This window comes from Pseudopipra pipra, chromosome 20, assembly GCF_036250125.1.
Source record: "Pseudopipra pipra isolate bDixPip1 chromosome 20, bDixPip1.hap1, whole genome shotgun sequence".
In the NCBI taxonomy this organism is placed as follows: domain Eukaryota; kingdom Metazoa; phylum Chordata; class Aves; order Passeriformes; family Pipridae; genus Pseudopipra; species Pseudopipra pipra.
Window position 1 is genome coordinate 5,023,266 of NC_087568.1, and position 19,639 is coordinate 5,042,904.

Genomic DNA, 19,639 nt, shown 5'->3' on the forward strand with positions numbered 1-19,639 from the left:
AAGAGCATCCAATTTGAAGATGGACAGTTGCTTCTCCAAGAGAAAAAGCAATAATTTGATAGAGAAAAAGAAAAACAACCCAAAAAACCCACCCCAAAATAATCAAAACAAAATAAGCAGCTTTAGCAAACTGGAAGACAAAGGGTGACCAGTTACAAGATGAGTGTGAAATGTCAGGGGATATAGATATATTACACAGACTTGCAGAGGATCAAAAAGGATCAACTTTGGGTGGCTATCAGATAGGCATCTACAAGAGAGTGTTATACATGAGCTTAATCTTCCCCCACCCCAATGAATAAATCAAAGCCAAATCAATGTGCAATGAGCAGTCTGTAACAGCACCAAAACCTGTACAAAAAGCAGAGCTTCCAACTTAAACCAGCAAATACAAACTATCCCATCTCTGAGGACCTTCAAGCACTTCCACCTTTTTCTTAACCCTCTTCCCCTCCTACGAATAAGTCTTGTTACAGATTTATATGGGTTATAGAGGAAGAAGTTGCAGCTTTATGATGATAAAGAACGTAAAGACAAAGGATCTGGTTTTGACTTAGGAACAACCCAAGCAGGTAGTTGTTAACTACCCGTGATGCTCGCTGCTGTTCCCTGCTACAAGGAAAAAAAACACAGCATTCCATCTGCCTCAGGATGGGCACATCCCCGGAATCACTCCCTACACAAACCTCAATTGCCCAGCCCGAAAATACATATTTTACTTATCCAAGGGCAGTCCTCGCGCTGAGGAGAAATGATTGGGGAAAAAAAAATAAAATCTCAATTATACTTTCAACCGTAACACTGATGTCAGGCATAAAGAAAAAGCTGCTTTTCTTTCGGTTGTATTTTGCTTGGTTTTGGTGGCACTGTGTGCAAGAGCCAGATGGGGGAGGAAAAGTGTAGGTGGCACAAGGGAAAGCAGGAGTGAAGGTCCCTGTCAAGGTTTGTCTGTGGTACACTACATTTCACAAGAACAGGAGCTCTGTCATCCAGGCTGGCTCGTAACCACCCCCGCAGCAGGAAGCGGCAGAAGAGCCCTGGAGAAGCCCCACACATTTCCATCACCCTCCTCCCCCATCCCTGTTATCTGCTTTTACTTGTGCATCTCATAAAACACCCTCAGGCCAACCCCTGGCAAGGCCAGCTCCTCGAGCCAGAGCTTCATAAAACGTTCCAGGTATGATCCCGGGCTAAAAGCAATTCCCTCACCAGAGCCGCAAACCTTGGATGCTCGCACTGACACGTCAGCCTCTGAAATCAAGAGTCAGGGCAGGTGATTTGTACTCCAGAGGAGTCAGAGGTGCTGCATGGCATGAGGAGATGAATTCCAATGTCCCTGGCTCTGGTGGGACTTTGGGCAGGAGTGTATTCACACAGGTCAGCTGGACATTTGCCCCACCACGACACGGTGTCAGGGTATAGGTGCACCAACAGAACTTCTTAACAGAAGCTCTCCCACAGACCTCCTCCTCCCCCCCCACCCCTTTTTTTGCCTAAAGTATTGCACTCTGAGATTTATTTTCTTTTTAAACACATTTTTGATGTTGAAGGAGGCTCAGGGGAAAGCATCCAACACACTCTAATCCAGTGTGCTGTAGCCTAAAGAAATCCATTTGTTCGGCTTTGCATTCAGCATCATTGTGAGAATAATTTTTACTAGTACTGCTTATTTAGATCCATTTAATAAATCACAATTTGGTTACAAGCCAGGAATGCACCCTGAAATTACCTTTTCAGGACATGTCCTCTCAAGTAAGACCCTACTCTCCAAAGAAGGCTGCAAAGCTCCCCTGGACTCATCTTTTATGCCCGCTGCACAGATGGATACCTCCACGTGGCTGACCATGGATCCAGCCACAGAAAACACTGCAGTAAGGATAAAGAGAGCTCAAATCCAAGTGTGGTTGTGCAAGATTGTCGTAAAGAGGTCTTGGAGTAGAAGATAGCACCTTTACTTGCACGGGGTTAGTTTTACTCCTAAAAATTTTAGAAGTTAGTACATTTTTAAAATTCAGCTGCTAGCAATTCCAATTTGAGAATTATAAAAAGTACTATATTAATAATTGAAATGCAAAAATGCCTGTCTGATTCACTCCAGCCCTCAGTCCCCCTCCCCAAAGGGCTTGTTTGCCTTAGGGGAGCATTTCACAAGCAACACATCAACTTTCTGAAATACAGCTTGAGCAGATGAAAGCCTCAATAACCACAGAAGAGCCGCCATCCTTCCAATTCTGGAATTTAAAAACTGTGACATCCACAGAGCTATTTAAACTAATTTAAAGGTAGAACGGCCAAAATATTTCAGCCCAACCAAGCACTTCAGCTGCCACACTGTACAGTGATTTCAGATGTGGCTCACCAGCAATCTCCCCATTGCAGCCACAACATCCACCCTTTATCACCCGGCAGACACCGTTCTGACTCACCAGGACCAGGGTGATGAGGCACCCTCAGCACTGGGTGATTCAAGACTATCTGGTGGCCATGAAACGTGTCTCATTCCAGGGGCTCCAGATCATCCAGCTCTGAAGTCCTGCTGAAGCCCACCACTTCCTAATTTGGGAACGCTGCAGATGACAGGGATGTCTGAGCTGGAAGGCATCTGCTCTCTTGGTGTCTGCGTCTTTCACCTTGATGTTTTTAATGCCTCTGTGGTTATGCAGGACTAAATGATGTGGACATGGCCAATACAATGCAGTATTCACTTTTCTGGGAAGAAGTAACCTAACTTATCAAGTTAGAACACAAACACCTCACTTGGATTTGTGCTGCTTATTCCAATGAGTGGAATGCAAATATTCCAACTTAACATTTCACGGTTCTTTGAGCCCTTACCTCATAATAAATGCAGCACTGATCCATTTTCATTTAATGTTCTTCAAATCCTGTATTTTTAACCACAATTACAAAGCCACGCTGCTGCTCAGTGAAGTTCACCATTCCTCTCAGGAGAGGTCGGCTTATCAACACTGCGGCAGGTCTTCAGTGAAATGTCATGCACTGCCTTTGCTTTGCAGAGGCAAAACTGCAGTCACCAAGATGATTATATTAGCATTTGAAGCTAGTATTTGCCTCTAAAAAATCCAACCTTTATTATTCTAATTCATCCTTTTGCTTGGCTCAAAATATTACCTACTTAAGAGGGGTTATTTAGCCGTCCCTTTGGCTAACCAGTCACAGCCTGCAGGGTTTGCCCCTCTGCAGACCTGTCGCTGCAGCAATTCCAGCATTAACTCCTAGATTATGTCTCCAAGTTGTGCTTAACAAGCACAGCAGAACCCACACCACACCTGGTGGGGTATCTGTAGTCACACAAAGCCCTGTTGCATCCCCACTCTCCAGCAAGAGCGAGGTAAAAACCACCAGCAATTCTCACAGTGAGGCCTAAATTAGACTGACGTTTCCTCAACATTCCTTTTTTTTCCTAATGACAGGGAATGTGAAAGGTTGAGCAACACTTACAATGTCTTATGTGATCACCTCATAACAATAATTACTACTTAATACCTGAAACATGATAGCACCTTGACATCCAAACCTCTGCGTGGGAGGCACTATTTAGACATAACAGACAATCTGCAGAGCCCAGAGAAATTGCAGCTTCTGCATGAACATCAACAGTATCAAATGATGGGAAGAGCTTTGTCTTCCCTCCAGTTCATTTCCTGTAAAGGACATCTATTTTCTATTAAATAGCTGCACATTGGGTTAAAAAAGAAAAATGTATATAGCAAACACATTTAGTGCAATCCATCAATAGTCTTATAAAGAAGGTTTGATTGCAGAAGAATTTTAAATGCAGCTTCTTATCCATCCAGTTAAATATATCCAAGAAGAAATAACAGCTTGGCATTTATTCAGACTATTTCATTAGAGCTTTCCTAAGTTATTTGCAAACATGAGGTGTAGCCAGACAACAACAGCTCTAATAGCTGTTCCAGTCATTCTGGCTAAACTAGGACGTAGCTTTTAAATGAACATTACGTGTTGTCAGACTTATAGAAGAGATGAAAAGAACTTAGAACAAATAAAAAGAATAAAAATAAAAACCCATTCAAGCATACATATTTATAGCTTAAACTATTTTGCTTAGATACACTGTCTTCTTCGTTATTATAAAATTCTCCCACCCAAAAGAGATTTGAGTTAAATAGAATATTATTAGATTACAGCTTTGCTTTTGTAAGCATTGTTATGACTTCATAACAGTTCAACTCCACAATTAGTTCTGTGAGAGCAATTCTGACATTCAGATAACACCAACTGTGTAAATAGCTGTAACAGGCTGAATTTGTTTCCAGATACTCCCTGAGCATCTTTGCCAGGAACAGCTCACGTTTACACATGTTGAACACCATGCTACAAGAGGATTTACAGAACCTCTATACCGAGAGGAATTTAATATTAAAAAAAAAGTATATGTATTTTTAAAAAGTCAGTGCAGCATAACAAAAGTAGTAGGGGAATGAGATCAAATGCAGAAGACAGCAATAAATGAAAGGGAATGTAGCACTGAAAACTATTTGGCTTTTTTTTTAAAACAAAGAACGGTCTGAAATGGAGCTCGAGGAGGAGAGGGAGCAAGATTTTCCCATTAGCAGCGAAAGCAAACATCACCTACCAACCTCTTTTTCATCAGCTCACAAAGATTACAGGTTCTAAAAGTAACTAAAAAGACTCGACAGCCACTATTTCCAAAATTCACCGTTGTCACTTCTGACCCTTGTTCTTGCCATTAAACTTTAGCTCACTTCCAAGACACTTCTTACTGCAAGGGCTGTTTTAATCAGTGCAAGTTAGGGAAGTCACAGAAGACATCTGGTGGCCAGTGCCCCAAATGACAATTGCAGTTTCTTTACACCTTTATAATAAACCTTAAATTTTAATTAAGTAAATAATTTCAAACAAATATTTTTAATTAATTAGATAATTTTAGCTGTGTTTACTGCATAACAGCCCTGTGATAACCTACTGTAGTCAGGCCAGGAACTGAGAAATTGGGAATAACCCTTCACCAGGTATATTAAATGAGGCAGCACCTAAAAAGCAGCCTTTGAATTAACACAAATGACATAGCAAACACTTCCTGAAAGCCCAAAGAATTTCCTATTTAAAGTTTCCATGTCCTTATCCCACTCCCATGAAAAAGCCATCAGTTCCCCCAGGTGTGGATTGGCAGCGGATCAGCTCACTGGGGTCACTGCAAAACCTGACAGAGCTCATCTCTGTGTGTTGGTACATTCTGGATGCACAGAGTAAGTGAAATTCCCTCCTCTACAGTGACGGGAAACACAGGGAACGTGCCCAGGTCACTCTGCTCTTCCAACAGCAGTGGACATTGGACAGGGAACAAACAGCAGGTCAGCAAACGAGGGACTCCAGTCCTGCAAGCCTTGCTGTCCAAAACCCAGGCATGTAACAGGCAGCAGAGTATGTAATTCAACATAGTCTTAATCACACATTATTCCCAGTTTCTGAGGCCATCACTCCCTCTTTGATGCAAATGTGGAGTGCAAAGCACAGCAGAGGAAGGCTGAGCCTTTTACTATTTTATGAGCTCTAAGGACAGACTGGACTGAACAACATTTACTGTGGCTCAGACAGCACTTCAAAGGAGGAATCTACAGAGAGGCAGACTGAACACAGCTCAGGCCCTGGGAAGAATCCTGAGCTGATGTGGTAGGAATAAGGTAGGAACTGAAGTCACCGAAAAAGATAAATGTACCAAAATGCCTTAGAAAAGCGGCACTAATGGATAAGCAGCTTCTCAAGGCAGGCAACGTGTAGCAATATTGATTCTTTAATAGACACGATGAAACCAAAGTCTTAATGATTAATAATCTGTTGTGAAACTCTATTCATTAGGTAAAAACAGTGCTCAGAGATGACACAACATAAATCAGGCAGTCTCCTCACCCATGAAAGAATGATGAGCTCTCTCACGTCCATGTAAATTAGCAGCAATCACCCTGCAGAAAAGCGAGCTCCTGCTTTTCACAACCCAAACGGTAACAGCAAGGAAGAAATGCTGGGTTAAAAAAAACCACAACACACAGAAAAACTCCCCTAATTTCAACACTATCTTCAAAAAGTACTTTAGGCAAAAGCTAAAGCAAGCTGGTATTCAGGACACGCTTGCCCTGGCATTACAAAGAGATGTGTGGAAAGGGACTCCTCCCACAGCACAACACACCATTTTAGCAGATTTATATCAGATTTTGCCATGAGGGCAAAGAAACTTCCAGCCATTTCACAAAGAGTTATGCTTAATATCTACGTGCAGCACCGGCATTGAACATACAGGTTTAAAGACAGAACAAAGTTAAGAACTAAGCTCTAAGTAAGAACTAATTTAGTTAAAAACTAAGGAAAGACGTTGCCTAAGGCAGCTTTACTCACTAAAATTGAACATTCATTACCTTTTTGTGCAAGAATCCTCCTTAAACTGATAAAACAGACACTGTGGTAAGCAGATTAATAACCTCTACAGCTTGTTTAGATCGATCTTCAATCAACATGGAGCAGGGTAAGAGCCGACTGATAACACAGTCACAAAAGCAAGGCAACCAAGAGTCCCTCTTGCTTCTGCTCAAACTGCTCTGCATGTTCCTACAGCAATGGACTTCTGGGATTCACAACAGACCTTTCATAAGGAGACTTACTACTTCTCACAAGAATGGCACAGCACGGCTGAAATGACAAAAGACTGCTGGGTGAAGACACTGGTGCTCTTTATACAGCTCTCAACAGACACTGCAGATAGAAGGCAGCCCCCTCCCCCTGCCAAAAAAAAAAAAAAAGGAAAGCAAAGTCCATCTGCAACAATAACTCCAGAAGGACACTAGTGTTTTAAACACTTCCTTCAGTCTGTGTGAATGCAAATCAGAGCATTTTATGCAGCTGAAAGACGTGGCACCTGTAACACACCAAACGTCCACAGGACCACGGCCATCCAGGTTTTAAATGGTGTGGTGTGGATTGAGTGCACTGATGGAGCTGCAGGAACGTTCTGGGAAATCTGGGGACTCTACAATACTCCAAACAGGGCCCAAGGCTTAAGGCAGGGTGCTTTACTGAACACAGCTGGGATCAGCTGGGTGTTGAGCTGGACTAACTCCTGCAGCCCTGCATCCAGACTGTCTGGTGTCAGCTGACAGCATTCCTTACCTCACACCTGCAAGATACTGGTTACATCCACACCAGGACTATCAACACTCACCCATTTATTTCTTGTCTGCTTTATCAGAATTCCTATAAGCACAGCTGCAAACACAACACTTGTTCCAAGAAGCAACCCAAAAGCATCCCCACCCTTACATGACAGTCAACAGGACAAGATTTTCCAAGGCCATTTTCACCTTTCTGCATCCTCATGATTTGCCACGTGCCACAGAGCCCATCACAGGGCGTGAACTCAAGATTCCCAACTATCAGCAACAGGACTGTGTCAACTCCTCACTTTCAAGCTTAAGATTTAAACTTTTCAATTTCAAATACTGAGAGTTTGATGGCAAATGTTGAAGTGTACTGGAAGAGATGATCTCCTGCAAGCAAAGACTTCTATTCTAATACACAGCAGCTTTCTCTTGCCTCCCTGTCCTGATTTTCTACCATAGCCTTCCTATTAAAATTTGTAAATAAGAATGCAGAACCAGCATAATCTGTTAATGAAACTCTGGCATACAAGAAACCACCACCTATTTGTCATGAAGGAGATGAACTGCTTAAACATGGCGAGTTATCAAAGATTAGTCAGTGCACAAAACAGAACTGCTTTTGCCCAGGAAAGGGATTAGCCTTTCCCCATCATCATCATCATCATCCACCTCGGTCTGTGGAAAAGCAGTTTAGCAAGTCTTAGGTCTCTTTCCTAACATATTCCAACTTTGGATGAAGTTTTGTGGAGGAGCTTCTTAGCAAAACCTACTGGTATTTGATAATCAGAGCTGGAAAAAATACAGGAAGAGCTCTTTATGATGAAAAGGGATATAGTCAGAAGCAGTAAACAAATCTGCATTTGGCATGCAGCAGATGTGAGCATTAACCAGGCTAATACTGAGGCACAGCAAAGTTGGATACATGAGCAATGATCTCAAAAGCTGGGGATAAATCTCTCCTAATAGAGATGGAAATTAAAGTTTGGGAGCTGCCAAATCTCCAACATAACAACGAAGAAAGTTTTGTCAGTTCAGAACACAGACCTGAGACACTGAAAGCAGGCTCTAAATAATGGATTCCTATTAGGCTGATGCTAATGGTCCAATTTCAGGTGAATGGTCTAAAACAGAATCAGGAGTAGTAAAACAGTTTCTTTCAAGTCTCAGGTTTTGCAGCTGGTGAAGCACAGAGTGTAAAAATGCCCTGAGGAACAATGGAAAGAGATAAATGCAGGGTTTATAAGTACATGGGTTTGAAGAGACAGTTCTAGTATGGAAGGAATCTCAATTAAATCATATCCATGTATGGGCAATTGACTATCTAATAAATGGATATTGCTTATAAAGAAGAGATATTGAGCTCACCTGTAGGATAAAAGATAATGAGTACAAAAAATCAGACCTTGAAGATCATTTCATTCCATCCCCCTGCCATGGGCAGGGACACCTTCCACTAGACCAGGTTGCTCCAAGCCCTGTCCAACCTGGCCTTGGAGCGATGGGGCAGCCACAGCTTCTCTGGGCAACCTGTGCCAGGGCCTCTTCCACAGGGAAGATTTTCTTCTGAAAACCTAATCTATATTTACCCTCTTTCAGTTTGATCCCATTCCCCCTTGCCCTGTCACTCCATGCCCTTATCCAAAGTCGTTGTCCTGCTTTCTTGGAGCCCCTTTAGACACTGGAATGGGCTGTAAGGTCTCCCCAAAGCCTTCTCTGAGCCAAACACCCCCAGCTCTCCCAGCCTGTCTCCACAGCAGAGGGGCTCCAGCCCTTTGAGCATCTGCATGGCCTCCTCTGGACTCACTCCAACAGTTCCATGTCCTTCCTGTGTTGGAGCCCCCAGAGCTTGAAGCAGAACTGCAGGTGGGGTCTCACCACAGTGGAGAAGAGGGGGAGAATTCCTTCCCTCACCCTGCTGCCCACCCTGCTGGGGATGAGCCCAGGTTATAATGTAATTTACTCATTTTCACAATTCAAATAGTTGAAATAGGGAATTTAACAGCATTAAAAAAAGATAGATTGTTAAACCTAGAGACACTTAAAAATTAATTTTTAATCAATAGTGTAGGGAAAGATACTTTTAATTGTTGGGGGTTTTCCTCATAGTGAATTGCATAGGGCACATCTCCAACTGGCAGCTGTGGCAATCTGATGCTATGGATCCATTTTGCACAATTACTTCCTAATTAAAGCAGTAAAACTTTCATCACCCTTGTAAGAAAAAGAGTTCAGATCTAATATGGCAGCGACTGTAGTTGGCTGACTTCAGCTATATTCAGCATTAAAGACATAAGAAAAAGGATCCAGTTCTGCTGTTTCTCTCTCTTTGCAGTGAGGTAAACAGCTCATTTGACCTTCCCTATCAATTACCTGCTGGAAGAGAAACTCTAAGACCACATTTTATCATTATGAAAGACTAAGAAAAGAACATTCTTGTGTGACTGCTTTATCAATCTCTTCTTCACCTCGGCACCACATGTTTAATGATTAAAATTCATTTTTTAAGCCTTCGCGTGCTGCTTTTGCTTGGAGATGCTGTTCTACCAAGATGCTTCAGGGAATCTGCTCATCATTCAGCACAGCAACACCTCTCCAAGACAGTTAGAAAAGGTGTGGTGTCTGCTGATCACTCCAGTTAACTCCTGCCAACTCCAGGATCAGAGTTGAGCCCTCTGGGAATACACCTTTCTTTTCAGAGGTTTGAGTTTTGCTGAGATTGATGTTCTGGAAAGGCACAAGATACACTAGTGTGCAAACTTCAAAATGCACTGACAGTGTCTTTCCCATTAACTGTCTACTGACCATAGCTTTTCTCTCAGCTGGATATTCCTAAAAGCAGTAACTTCAGACTCGTTTCTCGCCAAGAAAAGCACGGGGGAAGAGGCAAACTTTGCCTTTATAATTCCTCTCAAATTCAAGCTTGCAAGCAAGCTATGAGCTGAAGTAATCTGCATCAGGATGAAATCTGAAACATCCCATCAAGGGCTAACTCTGCTGCCCAGGGTAACGACACCAGCGTGAACTCCAGCTTGTAAAACAGCCTTCGTGGGGAAACCAACAGTACAAAGAGAGAAGCCCAAAACTTGCCCATAGATTACTTTTTTCCCCTTAAGGCCCTCCACAATTGTCAACTCATGACAAAATTTAGAGCCTTTCTGCATTATTCTCACACAACATTTGAGCACCAGCAGAGCTCATTTCTGGCCAGTTGCCTCCTTGCTTTTCAGAAGCCTCTTGATGTGTTGCTTTGAGCGCTACGGAGAGTGCGACGACCGAGAAATGAAAGTTATTTTGCCTTACACTGTTAGCATTTGGTAATTTTCACTAGCCCTTTCTGCTAAGATTTCATACCACTGAAGCAATTCGGATCTTCAGTGCTCTAAAAACCACTCTAAGTGCCTGCTGAAGGAGCCTTGGTAGAACTTTGCAGGTAGCACTCCCACCAAAACAGGGCCATGAAAGAGCTTTATGAAAACACAACCCTAAGAGGAAAGAGCCCTGCTACCAACAACTCCAATTCTGTTTTTTTTTTTACCATACAAGAACTTCAAACAAGTACCTTAAAGAGTTCACCTGTCTCTAGGGGGTTAAGTTGCCCACCATGGAATTTCTCCTTAAGTATTTTTTTACTCAAGAAAAGCCAGAAACGTGATTTTCCTGGGACAAACTAGTTCCCACAGTGTGATAGAGAAACCAGATACAGTGTTTGGTATTTGGAAGAAACTCTGTAATGACAGTGCTGAAAGGCAAACATGCAAACATTTAAGCCCTGAAAAAACACCCATCTGTTTTCATGAACTACAGCCCATGGCACAATCCCTGAATAGGGCTGAAAGCATTAAATACTGTTCTGTCCATTAATTATAAACTATGTCAAGCTATATATTTCAAAGACAAATTATCAAGATGAAAATTGAAAAGAGCTCTCTAAAATGAACTTTGTTCCCTCTGTATTTGTCCAGATATTTTAAGACAGCATCTTTCAGGACAGGAGCAGCCCAAACTCAAACAGAGCTGAATAAACAACGGTGGTACTGCCTTCTACTGCCAGGAGCTGGAAGAACCATTTCATCCACTCAGAGGAAGAAACTTTTCCTCATGTGGATAAGCGAGGCTGATCTTTTGCAGTTCTCTTAACAGATGTCCTTGCCCTGATGTCCTCCTCTTTCAAGTTTATTCTTCCCTAAATCAAGACACCGAGGTCTCTCATGAACATATGGCGTATGGACATCAGAGATGCCATTTTTCCTTGCAAATATGCTGGGATCTGCTGACCTCAGGTCACACTGGCAAGAAGTTACCATCTGTCTATTCCTGTTGGATGATCAAAAAGGAGCATTTCTGGCTCTTCTGCTACAGCAAAACACCAAAGGTAGTTAGAATATTGTACTGCTTGGAGTCAGTGCTCTGGCTGTATCTCATCTGACCTTGAAACTCTGTCCAAAGTAGTAAAAGCAGGAACCAAACTGGGGGTGGAGGAGGAGAGGGTATATCACAGGACTGAGAGCATGGAAAAATCCAGCAGCAGGTTTAACATCAAAGAGCCAAAGTAGCCCTTACACTCTCTAACCTTCCCTTAATTCCCTTCAGTTTCCTTCAGTGCACAAACACTGCATGGGAGATGAAAAGACACAACACTGAAGTAACTCAAACCAGTGTTTCAGCACAGCAGTACACACATGGGATCCCCGTGTGTGCCTTTGCTGAACACTGCAAAGGCTTTCATGGGCCCTTCTAGAAACATACACAGAATGAGAGAAAGTTTGAAAGCAAAGCCCAGCTAAAAAATAAAAACAAAACAAAACTTTTCCACTAACTAGGTCAAACACGGCAAATATTTCAGGTTTTAGTTACATGAAGATTACAGATGTAGTTTTGTTTTGCTCACAGGTAAACTTCCTCTGCGGGACAAAGCTGTTGCAGAAGCCTTGTCAAAATCCCATTCTCCAGCCAAAGACAGCAGCCAGAAGTGTGTCACCTCACATTAGAATTAAAAAAGTGTTGTGCAAAAGCAAGGATTACTCCAAAAAGTTTCACTGAAACAATGCATTTCTGCTCCCTGTTTCTGTAGAGATGCCTTCAGCTTACAGTTTCTTTGGCCTTCTTTTTTTTTAAGGAAAAAACCAACATTTGAAGCAGTCACTAAACCTACCTCTGAGTCCTACTGAGCTTTTCAACTGGCTTCTTTCCTGAGATTCTCAAGTCCCCTCTTACTTTGCAGAAGACCAGCAAGTGACAGGTTTGCTGTACCCCAAACTTGGCCCCATTTGGCCTCTAGCACTTCAATCCATCACAGCACAAGATGAAGGTTTAAGCAGTTTGAGAAACCACTAAACAGAAATGCTGCAAATGCACTAAGCAAATTACCAAGAGCAAATTCACAAACTTTCCAAAATAAGGTGTTGTTTTTTTCCAAGTAGCAGAGTCCCTTTTGTAAAGATAATTAAAGAACACTTGTCGCTGACCACAGCATCACCATCAGCTGTGGTTAGTGGCTCAATACTGCGACCCAAACAATTCAAAAAGTATCAAACAAACGTTTTCCCAAACTGCACACCAGAAGGCAGAAATGAGAAACTTGTACAATGTTAAAGTTACTTCCTTGTATTTCACCTTTAGCTGTACAACCTCTCCTCAGATTTCAGGCAATCTGACTCAAGTATTTTCTTAATAAACAATCACAGAAGATCTGCATTTAGCAGCAAGGGAGAGAAAACAAGACTTCCATAGAGTACATGTCTGTATCTGCTCCGTGCCCTTGAATAAATCCATATTGTACCTAGCTCAGCAAACCAAAATTAAAGCAAATACCAGTAGAAACCTCTCACCATGTTCGACGAAGACGTTACAGTGTGGGCCCCCATGCCTCGATGACTCCTTCTTCCCTGCTCCTTTGATAAAGTGCAGGGCAGGCAGACTCGGCCTCCTTTGGTCCCCAAGAACTTTTCCAGGCTGCTGCCCCATAAAGTAACTATGGGCAGCCTTTCCCAGGGCGAGAAGTTTTTCGAAGAAGTCCGTGATCCCTGATCCTCCAGGCTGGGAAGGAGCTTTGAGGAAGAACGTGATCCCTGATCTTCCAGGCTGGGAAGGAGCTTTGAGGGAGAACGTGTTTAGGTGGGTGCGTTGGCTGCACTCACGGTGGGATAAAAGTCACTTGAGGCAAAGAATTAAGACAGATTCCTCCAATGCTCCTGAAGAAAGCAACAAGGCTCCTTAGGTGACTTTAGGCCAAAAAAAAATAAAAAAATAAAAATAAACAAGTAAAAGTTCCAACCGCTCAGCAACGACCAAGCATTACCAAAGTTCAGGTTGCCATATGTAGCATGTCCTCCACCAGGTAAAAAAAGGCGAATTAGCTCATCTCACAAGCAAGAAACCACACACAGGCTCACCCAGGGCAGGAAACAGCCATTCCCACCGCAACCAGTGTCAAGGTTTCCTTTTTTTTTTTTTTTCCTCCTCCTTTTCTTTTGCATAGCATTGAGTTAGCGAAGGGCCAACGTGCCACGGGGTTTGGCTTCAAGTACCGCCGGAGTCCAGCGGGGTCAGGTGCGCTGGAACCATGTCAGCTCTCCGGGCGAAGCAGCAGCAGCAGCAGCAGCAGCAGCAGCAGCTCTGGGCAGGCTCCTCGCTCTCCTTGGGGTGCGGGAACGGGACGGGGGCTCCTCGGCTTCGACTCCTTCCACCGCCGCTACCTCGGGGCCGGCGGGGCCGGGGGGGCCATGGCGGCGCAGGAGCAGCGCTGGGGCGCCCCGTGCCCGCCGCCTCAGGCGGAGCCGGGCCGGGGAGCTCCGGGAGGCCGGGTCCTGCCCAGCGGCCGGGCGAGGGCAGGCGGGGGGGACGGCGCCGGCCGCATCCCCGGGCGGGCCGGGCGGCGGGAGGAGGAGGAGCGGGGCGAGGGGCCGCGGGTGCCCCCGGGGGGGGGGCGGCGGGGCTGGCGGGGGGCGGCGGAGGCGGCGAGGGAGATCCCGGAACCCCCGGGCCGGCGGGCGGGCGGTCACATCCCCTTCCGGCCCCTCCTCCTCCGCCGCCCCCGCCTCCCGCCCGGCAGCGCCCGATCCCGGCTCCGGCCCCGATCCTGGGGCTGCCCGGGGAGGAGCCCCCGAGGAGGTGGCCGGCGGGGCAGGGAGGGGGTTGGTCCTCCCCCTGTGCTCGGCCCTGGGGTGCTGTGCCCGGTTCTGGGTCCTCAGGACAAGGGGCTGCTGGAGCGGGTCCAGCCGAGGCCACAGAGATGATGAGGGGTCTGGAACATCTCTCCGATGAGGAGAGGCTGCGGGAGCTGGGCCTGGTTAGTCTGCAGAAGAGAAGACTGAGAGGGGATCTCATTAATCATCCTCATCCGAGAAGGTGGTACCAGACTCTTCCCAGCGGGGTCCAGCGACAGGCCGAGGAGCAGTGGCCATAAACTAAAACACAAGGAGTTTCACCTCAGCATAAGGAAGACTTTCCTTCTATAGAGCACTGGAACAGGTGCCCAAGAAGGTTGGATGTCTCCCTCTCCGGCGACATTCCAAACCCACCTGGATGCATTCCTGTGTCACCCGCTCCAGGTGACCCTGCCTGGACAGGGGGATTGGACTGGACCATCTCCAGAGGCCCCTTCCAACACCTAACAATTCTATGATTCTGTGAAAAAATCCCTCTGAGGGGAACGAGGGACCAAGCAGGACTGGGGGTCGGTGAGAAGTGGGGGCGGAAGAGGGTGAGGTGAGTTTCTTGATTAGTGCTGTCAGAGCACATGCAGAACTCAAAACCTAAACCAGCCATAGAGGCCATATGAATGTGACAGTAAAACACATATTTTATTGATCTACTTTTTGCCGTTTGGTACAAACATGGAGTTAAACCCCCAAATTTTCCAGCCTGTGGGACGTCCTTGGATGTGCAGCATGAGCATTCCCTGGAGCTAAAGGGCAGACAATGTTGCTGAAGATATTTAGTTTCTCATACATTCTCCAGTTCACCTTGGGAATAGAAGAGGGTTGAGGCAGCAGCTTGAGGTCAGGGTGTTTCGGTCAAAGGTCTGTGGTTGCTCCCACTCGACAACAGGAGAACACACAATTGCAATTCTGTGCTGTAGCCTCCTGCTCAGGGTAACCATCTGGACACAGAGCGGCTTGTTTATACTGACTCCTCCCTTGTGACAAATCCAAACACACTCCTTGTCTCCTACACCACATTCAAGGTCCCTGGCAGACATGTATTTTTCATCTCCTAACAATAGCATCCAAAATGTAGCACTCTATATAGCCCTACAGGATCCTCCACCACTGCTGTGCCTATCTGCTCCTATATCACTAATTCCTAGCCAGAAGACTGATCCCAAACCATTCCTATTGGATTTCTCCATCAGTGGCTCAGATTGCAGGTACTGAGGCTGTTTGTGCTGCACATACACATGGGAGAGAGAAATTCTGGCCCATCGTGCTGAGACAAATCCGGGGTCACATCTCTTGAACTCAGCAGAATTTCTCCAGGTTTATCTCAGTAATGGGAGATCAGCTTCTCACCGGGGTGATGTGACCCTCTGCTCAGCTCCCGTGGATTGAAGGAAAAGTGAGGAAACAAAGCTGTCTGTCAACATAGGCTGAGCAGCAAAAACCAATACCAACCATTCTTCACTGAAAAACTTATTCCCTTCTGGGTCTGACTGGAGCACTCTGGATAATATCTCCTACCATGGCAGGACTGAAGCAGAGTGAACTCCAGAAGACAACTGCGAGTCTGTGATAGTCAGAAAACCTTCCCCAAAATACACAAAAGTAATTGCAAATATGCAGGACCTCATAGAATCCCAGAATGGTTTGGGTTGGAAGGGACCTTAAAAACCATCTTGTTCCACCCCCCTGCAGGGGGCAGGGACACCTTCCACTAGACCAGGTTGCTCCAAACCCCATCCAGCCTGGCCTTGGACACTCACAGGGATGTGTTCTGGACAGTACAGGCTGTACATACCCTCCTCCCTGGCTCACCTGAAGTGTTTATTTAACAGCCTAGGTGAATTTATCATTCAGGCCAGCAGGCAGTTATTCCTTCTGATGCTTTGCAAGCATAAGCAACAAAGTGGGGCAGTTTCTTTCCCAGCCCTTCCCAACCATTCATTTCTCCAAAAGCATTTCCCAAAGCAGTGCTGTAGTTAATCTGGGACAATATACAGGCAGATGGGCCAGCTGGTCACTCCCAAATGTCATAGCAAGATACCTGCCTTCTTTTCCTTCCTGAAGAGTATTACATTTTCTGTCCCCTACCCTGCAGCCAGTTTTTGTGAAGATGATTGTCTCATGTTAACAAACTTGGAAGTCACCCAGCAGATTCAGGAATTGTTAGAGAAGACAGAGACAGAAAGACTGTGTGAATGCAAAATAAATGAAAATGCTACAGACTGTTTCTTTCAATCAAGCCTGAGTACATCCTATGGATTTATTCTTTCATAAGAGGTATTTCAGTACTTTTTCTGTTTACCTTTCATTAAGTGTGGGTTCTTACACCCGCCAGCTGCAGAGACGTTTCCTCCATAACAACATCTTAAAAGCTTCAACCTCTTCACCAAATAATAAAAGTTAGCATATTAATTAGCGGTCCTCAGGAACCCCAGACAATCATTTCAAGATGCCTCTAATCTCAGCGGGGTTTCAGTCTCTTCTCGGGTCTGCTCAAAGCTTTGTATTTATACCATTCGCCTCAGCTGAACAGCGAAACTGCACAGGGATGAGACAGAAGTAAAGCAATAAGCAGCAGTAATTGGATTAATAACCCATTAGCACAAATTCAAAATCCCAGTGGTTATTCCTAGGAGTACAAGGGAGGGGTTGCCATGCTTCATATTAGTACATGAATTAAGCACTGGGCACCGAGAAACAAGAAAATTATTTCTGCAGATGAGTGATGCTGTGTTGTCCTTCCCACAGGCAGCACTCACTCACAAGGGAACCAGTTAGTAACTCCGCTTTTGAGCATGTTTGCACCATGTATTAACCCTGGAGTAAGCAGCACGTGCTACAGCTGGTTTACAAACACTCTCCACACCTGTCAGACACCGGTGACCAAAGAAATCAGGTTGGTCTGAGCTGTTTTGTAGCTTCCATGGGCACTTTAGTTCCCCATATAAAAATGAACCCTTAGCAGCTTTTTCTCACCCTGCTTTCAATTACTTTTTGTTTTTCTCTTAAACCAGAGAAGCCATAGTTTCTTCCTTTTCACTCTTCCTGCTTAGAAGTTGCCCAGCAAAATCCCACAGACTACTTCAAGAATTCAAGAGGACACTACTGTTGCTGGCTTGTTGTTACCTGCTGGCTTGCAAAGCTGTGCTGGAGGGGGTTGCAGGAGCTGGCAGCAGTGACCTTGCTGAAGCCTTGAAGAATTTAGGTCTGGGCTTGGCACAGCACTCACTGGGTGAGTTTGGAAAGATCAGTAATTACCCCTCAAAATCATGGGGGAAAAATACTGAGACCATCAGTTCCCACGATCAGGAAAGATCCATAATCAAACCTCACCAGCTGGTGGTCTTCTTCTTAGGCTTAAAAACAAAAGTACCAGTTATTCAGGAGTAAGGGAACTGGATGAGTCACATAACTCCCCCATTTAACACATCCCTAAATAACAAAGTATCAGGAATGCTGCAGCAAGCAGGAGGAATCAGAAAGCTTGGAACTGAAGCAGTCCAGCTCTTGAGCTCATTGTTTTTCAGGCTGTTTACTCACTTACTGAGCATATATAACCAAAAAACATTAGCAATGGGGAGAGAGGACTAGCGTGAGAAGCTTGGAAATACAGCACAGTTTTAAAGACTGACATGGAAAGGGGGAAAAAAGGAGAGGAAAAGGAATGAAAATACAGAACAACTCAGCTGTGCTGCCCATGCAGCCTGACACGGACACTAGCACCCTGTTCCCAAGATCAGTGTATGGGAAGCTGGCACTGTCTCACCCTGCAGGTCTGACAGCTCACACCTGGATCCCATCCACCCCTAAATTAACCACCTCCAGAGCACAGCATCCACCACATCACCAACAGCACTTTCAAGAGTCTCATAACCCCTCCCAGCCCCTTTCTGACCTTTAGATGCCTGCAGAGAGGTTGCTTGAGGACAGAGGAGCATTTTGCATTCATGTACCTGTTCAGCAGAACCATTTCCAGGTATCAAATCTCTCTAGGTGGTAATGAAGTACAGTCTCTTCACTCCTTTGTCCTTTAACTGACACAGAGTTGTTTCAATTTAAGTGGCAGAGATGCAAAGAGATTTACTGGATTAACTACAGCCCTTCCATCAGCCTTCAACAATGCACATTAAGTATCTCATTGCTTGTGTATCCCCAGCCTGCTTATATCTAGAACCCTCATAGCAGAAATCCCTGAACCTTCCCAGGTGTTAATAAGAGCTGCTAAACTACAGCAGCTGGGTAGGGAAAAAAAAAAGATAATTTCATAATTAAAAGATGCCGAGGCCACTAAAGCTTTTTTAGCCTTTTTGAACCATTCTTGTCCACACAGATGTGGGTAACATGGCTACCAGCAGCCTCATGCACAGACCTGACAGTGTCAGCATCCAGCTTTTGTTTTTCAAATTCCCCAAGTCATCTTGAGGACGTGATTGTTGCGACACTTACTAAGGAATCCTCATAAAACCGAAAAATAACAATTCCCAGCTCTTGTGTGGAGCATTCCAACGATACCCCCAAGAAGTTCAGTGCTATTTTACAGAGGCAGCACGGGCAGAAGTTTGAGCTGTGCAGCAGCAGAACGGATTAGCCATGTCCTTGCTTGTCCTCAGCCACTGAGCCCCATTATGCTGTAGGATTTGGGTAGCAGCGCTGGTGGCAGCCGTCCAGGCCCTGCTGTTTGGCAGGGCAGTGAGGCGGAGCTGGGAAGGGAAGTGCCACAAACGCGATCCAAAGGTGCCATCTAGTGCCTGCTCGGGACCACAGGGAGAGCAGCCGGCACTGGAGGAACAGCAATGAAGGGAATTTCCAGTTCCCAAGAAAAGACTGAGCAAAGAATTTTGCCTGAGGGAAGTCTGAGAATTTTACAGTGTTAGAACTGGATTCAGGAACAATTAGGGCAGATGGATTTTTTATCACCCTTTTTAAGAATCACAGTGCTGTGCTGGTGCAAGTATGTATTTGCAATACAAATAGGTACAATACATATATAACACAACAGCTCTAATACAGCACCAGAGAGCTGAGAGGATGCTCCAAAGAAAGCATCCCATCCATTCTGCACAGAGGAGGTGGCTGACTGCCTGCCCACCTCTAAGCACCAGCCTGAGGATCACCAGTGTCATACTGGGCTCCCTGCCATCCCCCAGTGACCTCATGACTCACCTCTCCATGGAATCCTGCAGGGACACAATACTGGGAGAGCCACGGTGAACAACTCCAGGCAATCCTTACAGAGGAGCCCTGCACAGAAGATGGGCTGAAGAGGAAGGTCAAGTCCTGCTTGAATGGGATGAAGAGCAACAGCTGAAGGGAAGAAACAGG

At 45.1% G+C, this 19,639-nt stretch overlaps 1 protein-coding gene across 1 annotated transcript in view; it reads right to left on the bottom strand.

Moving 5' to 3' along the window:
* The window catches only part of ABL1 (ABL proto-oncogene 1, non-receptor tyrosine kinase), a 78,660-nt gene extending 64,524 nt beyond the window's left edge, over nucleotides 1–14,136 (bottom strand). The window contains exon 1 of the mRNA XM_064676879.1: nucleotides 12,986–14,136. Coding sequence (XP_064532949.1) covers nucleotides 12,986–13,121 — 136 coding nt within the window. The 5' untranslated portion in view covers nucleotides 13,122–14,136. The remainder of the gene's footprint in view (nucleotides 1–12,985) is intronic.
* Between the last annotated feature and the right edge of the window lie 5,503 nt (nucleotides 14,137–19,639).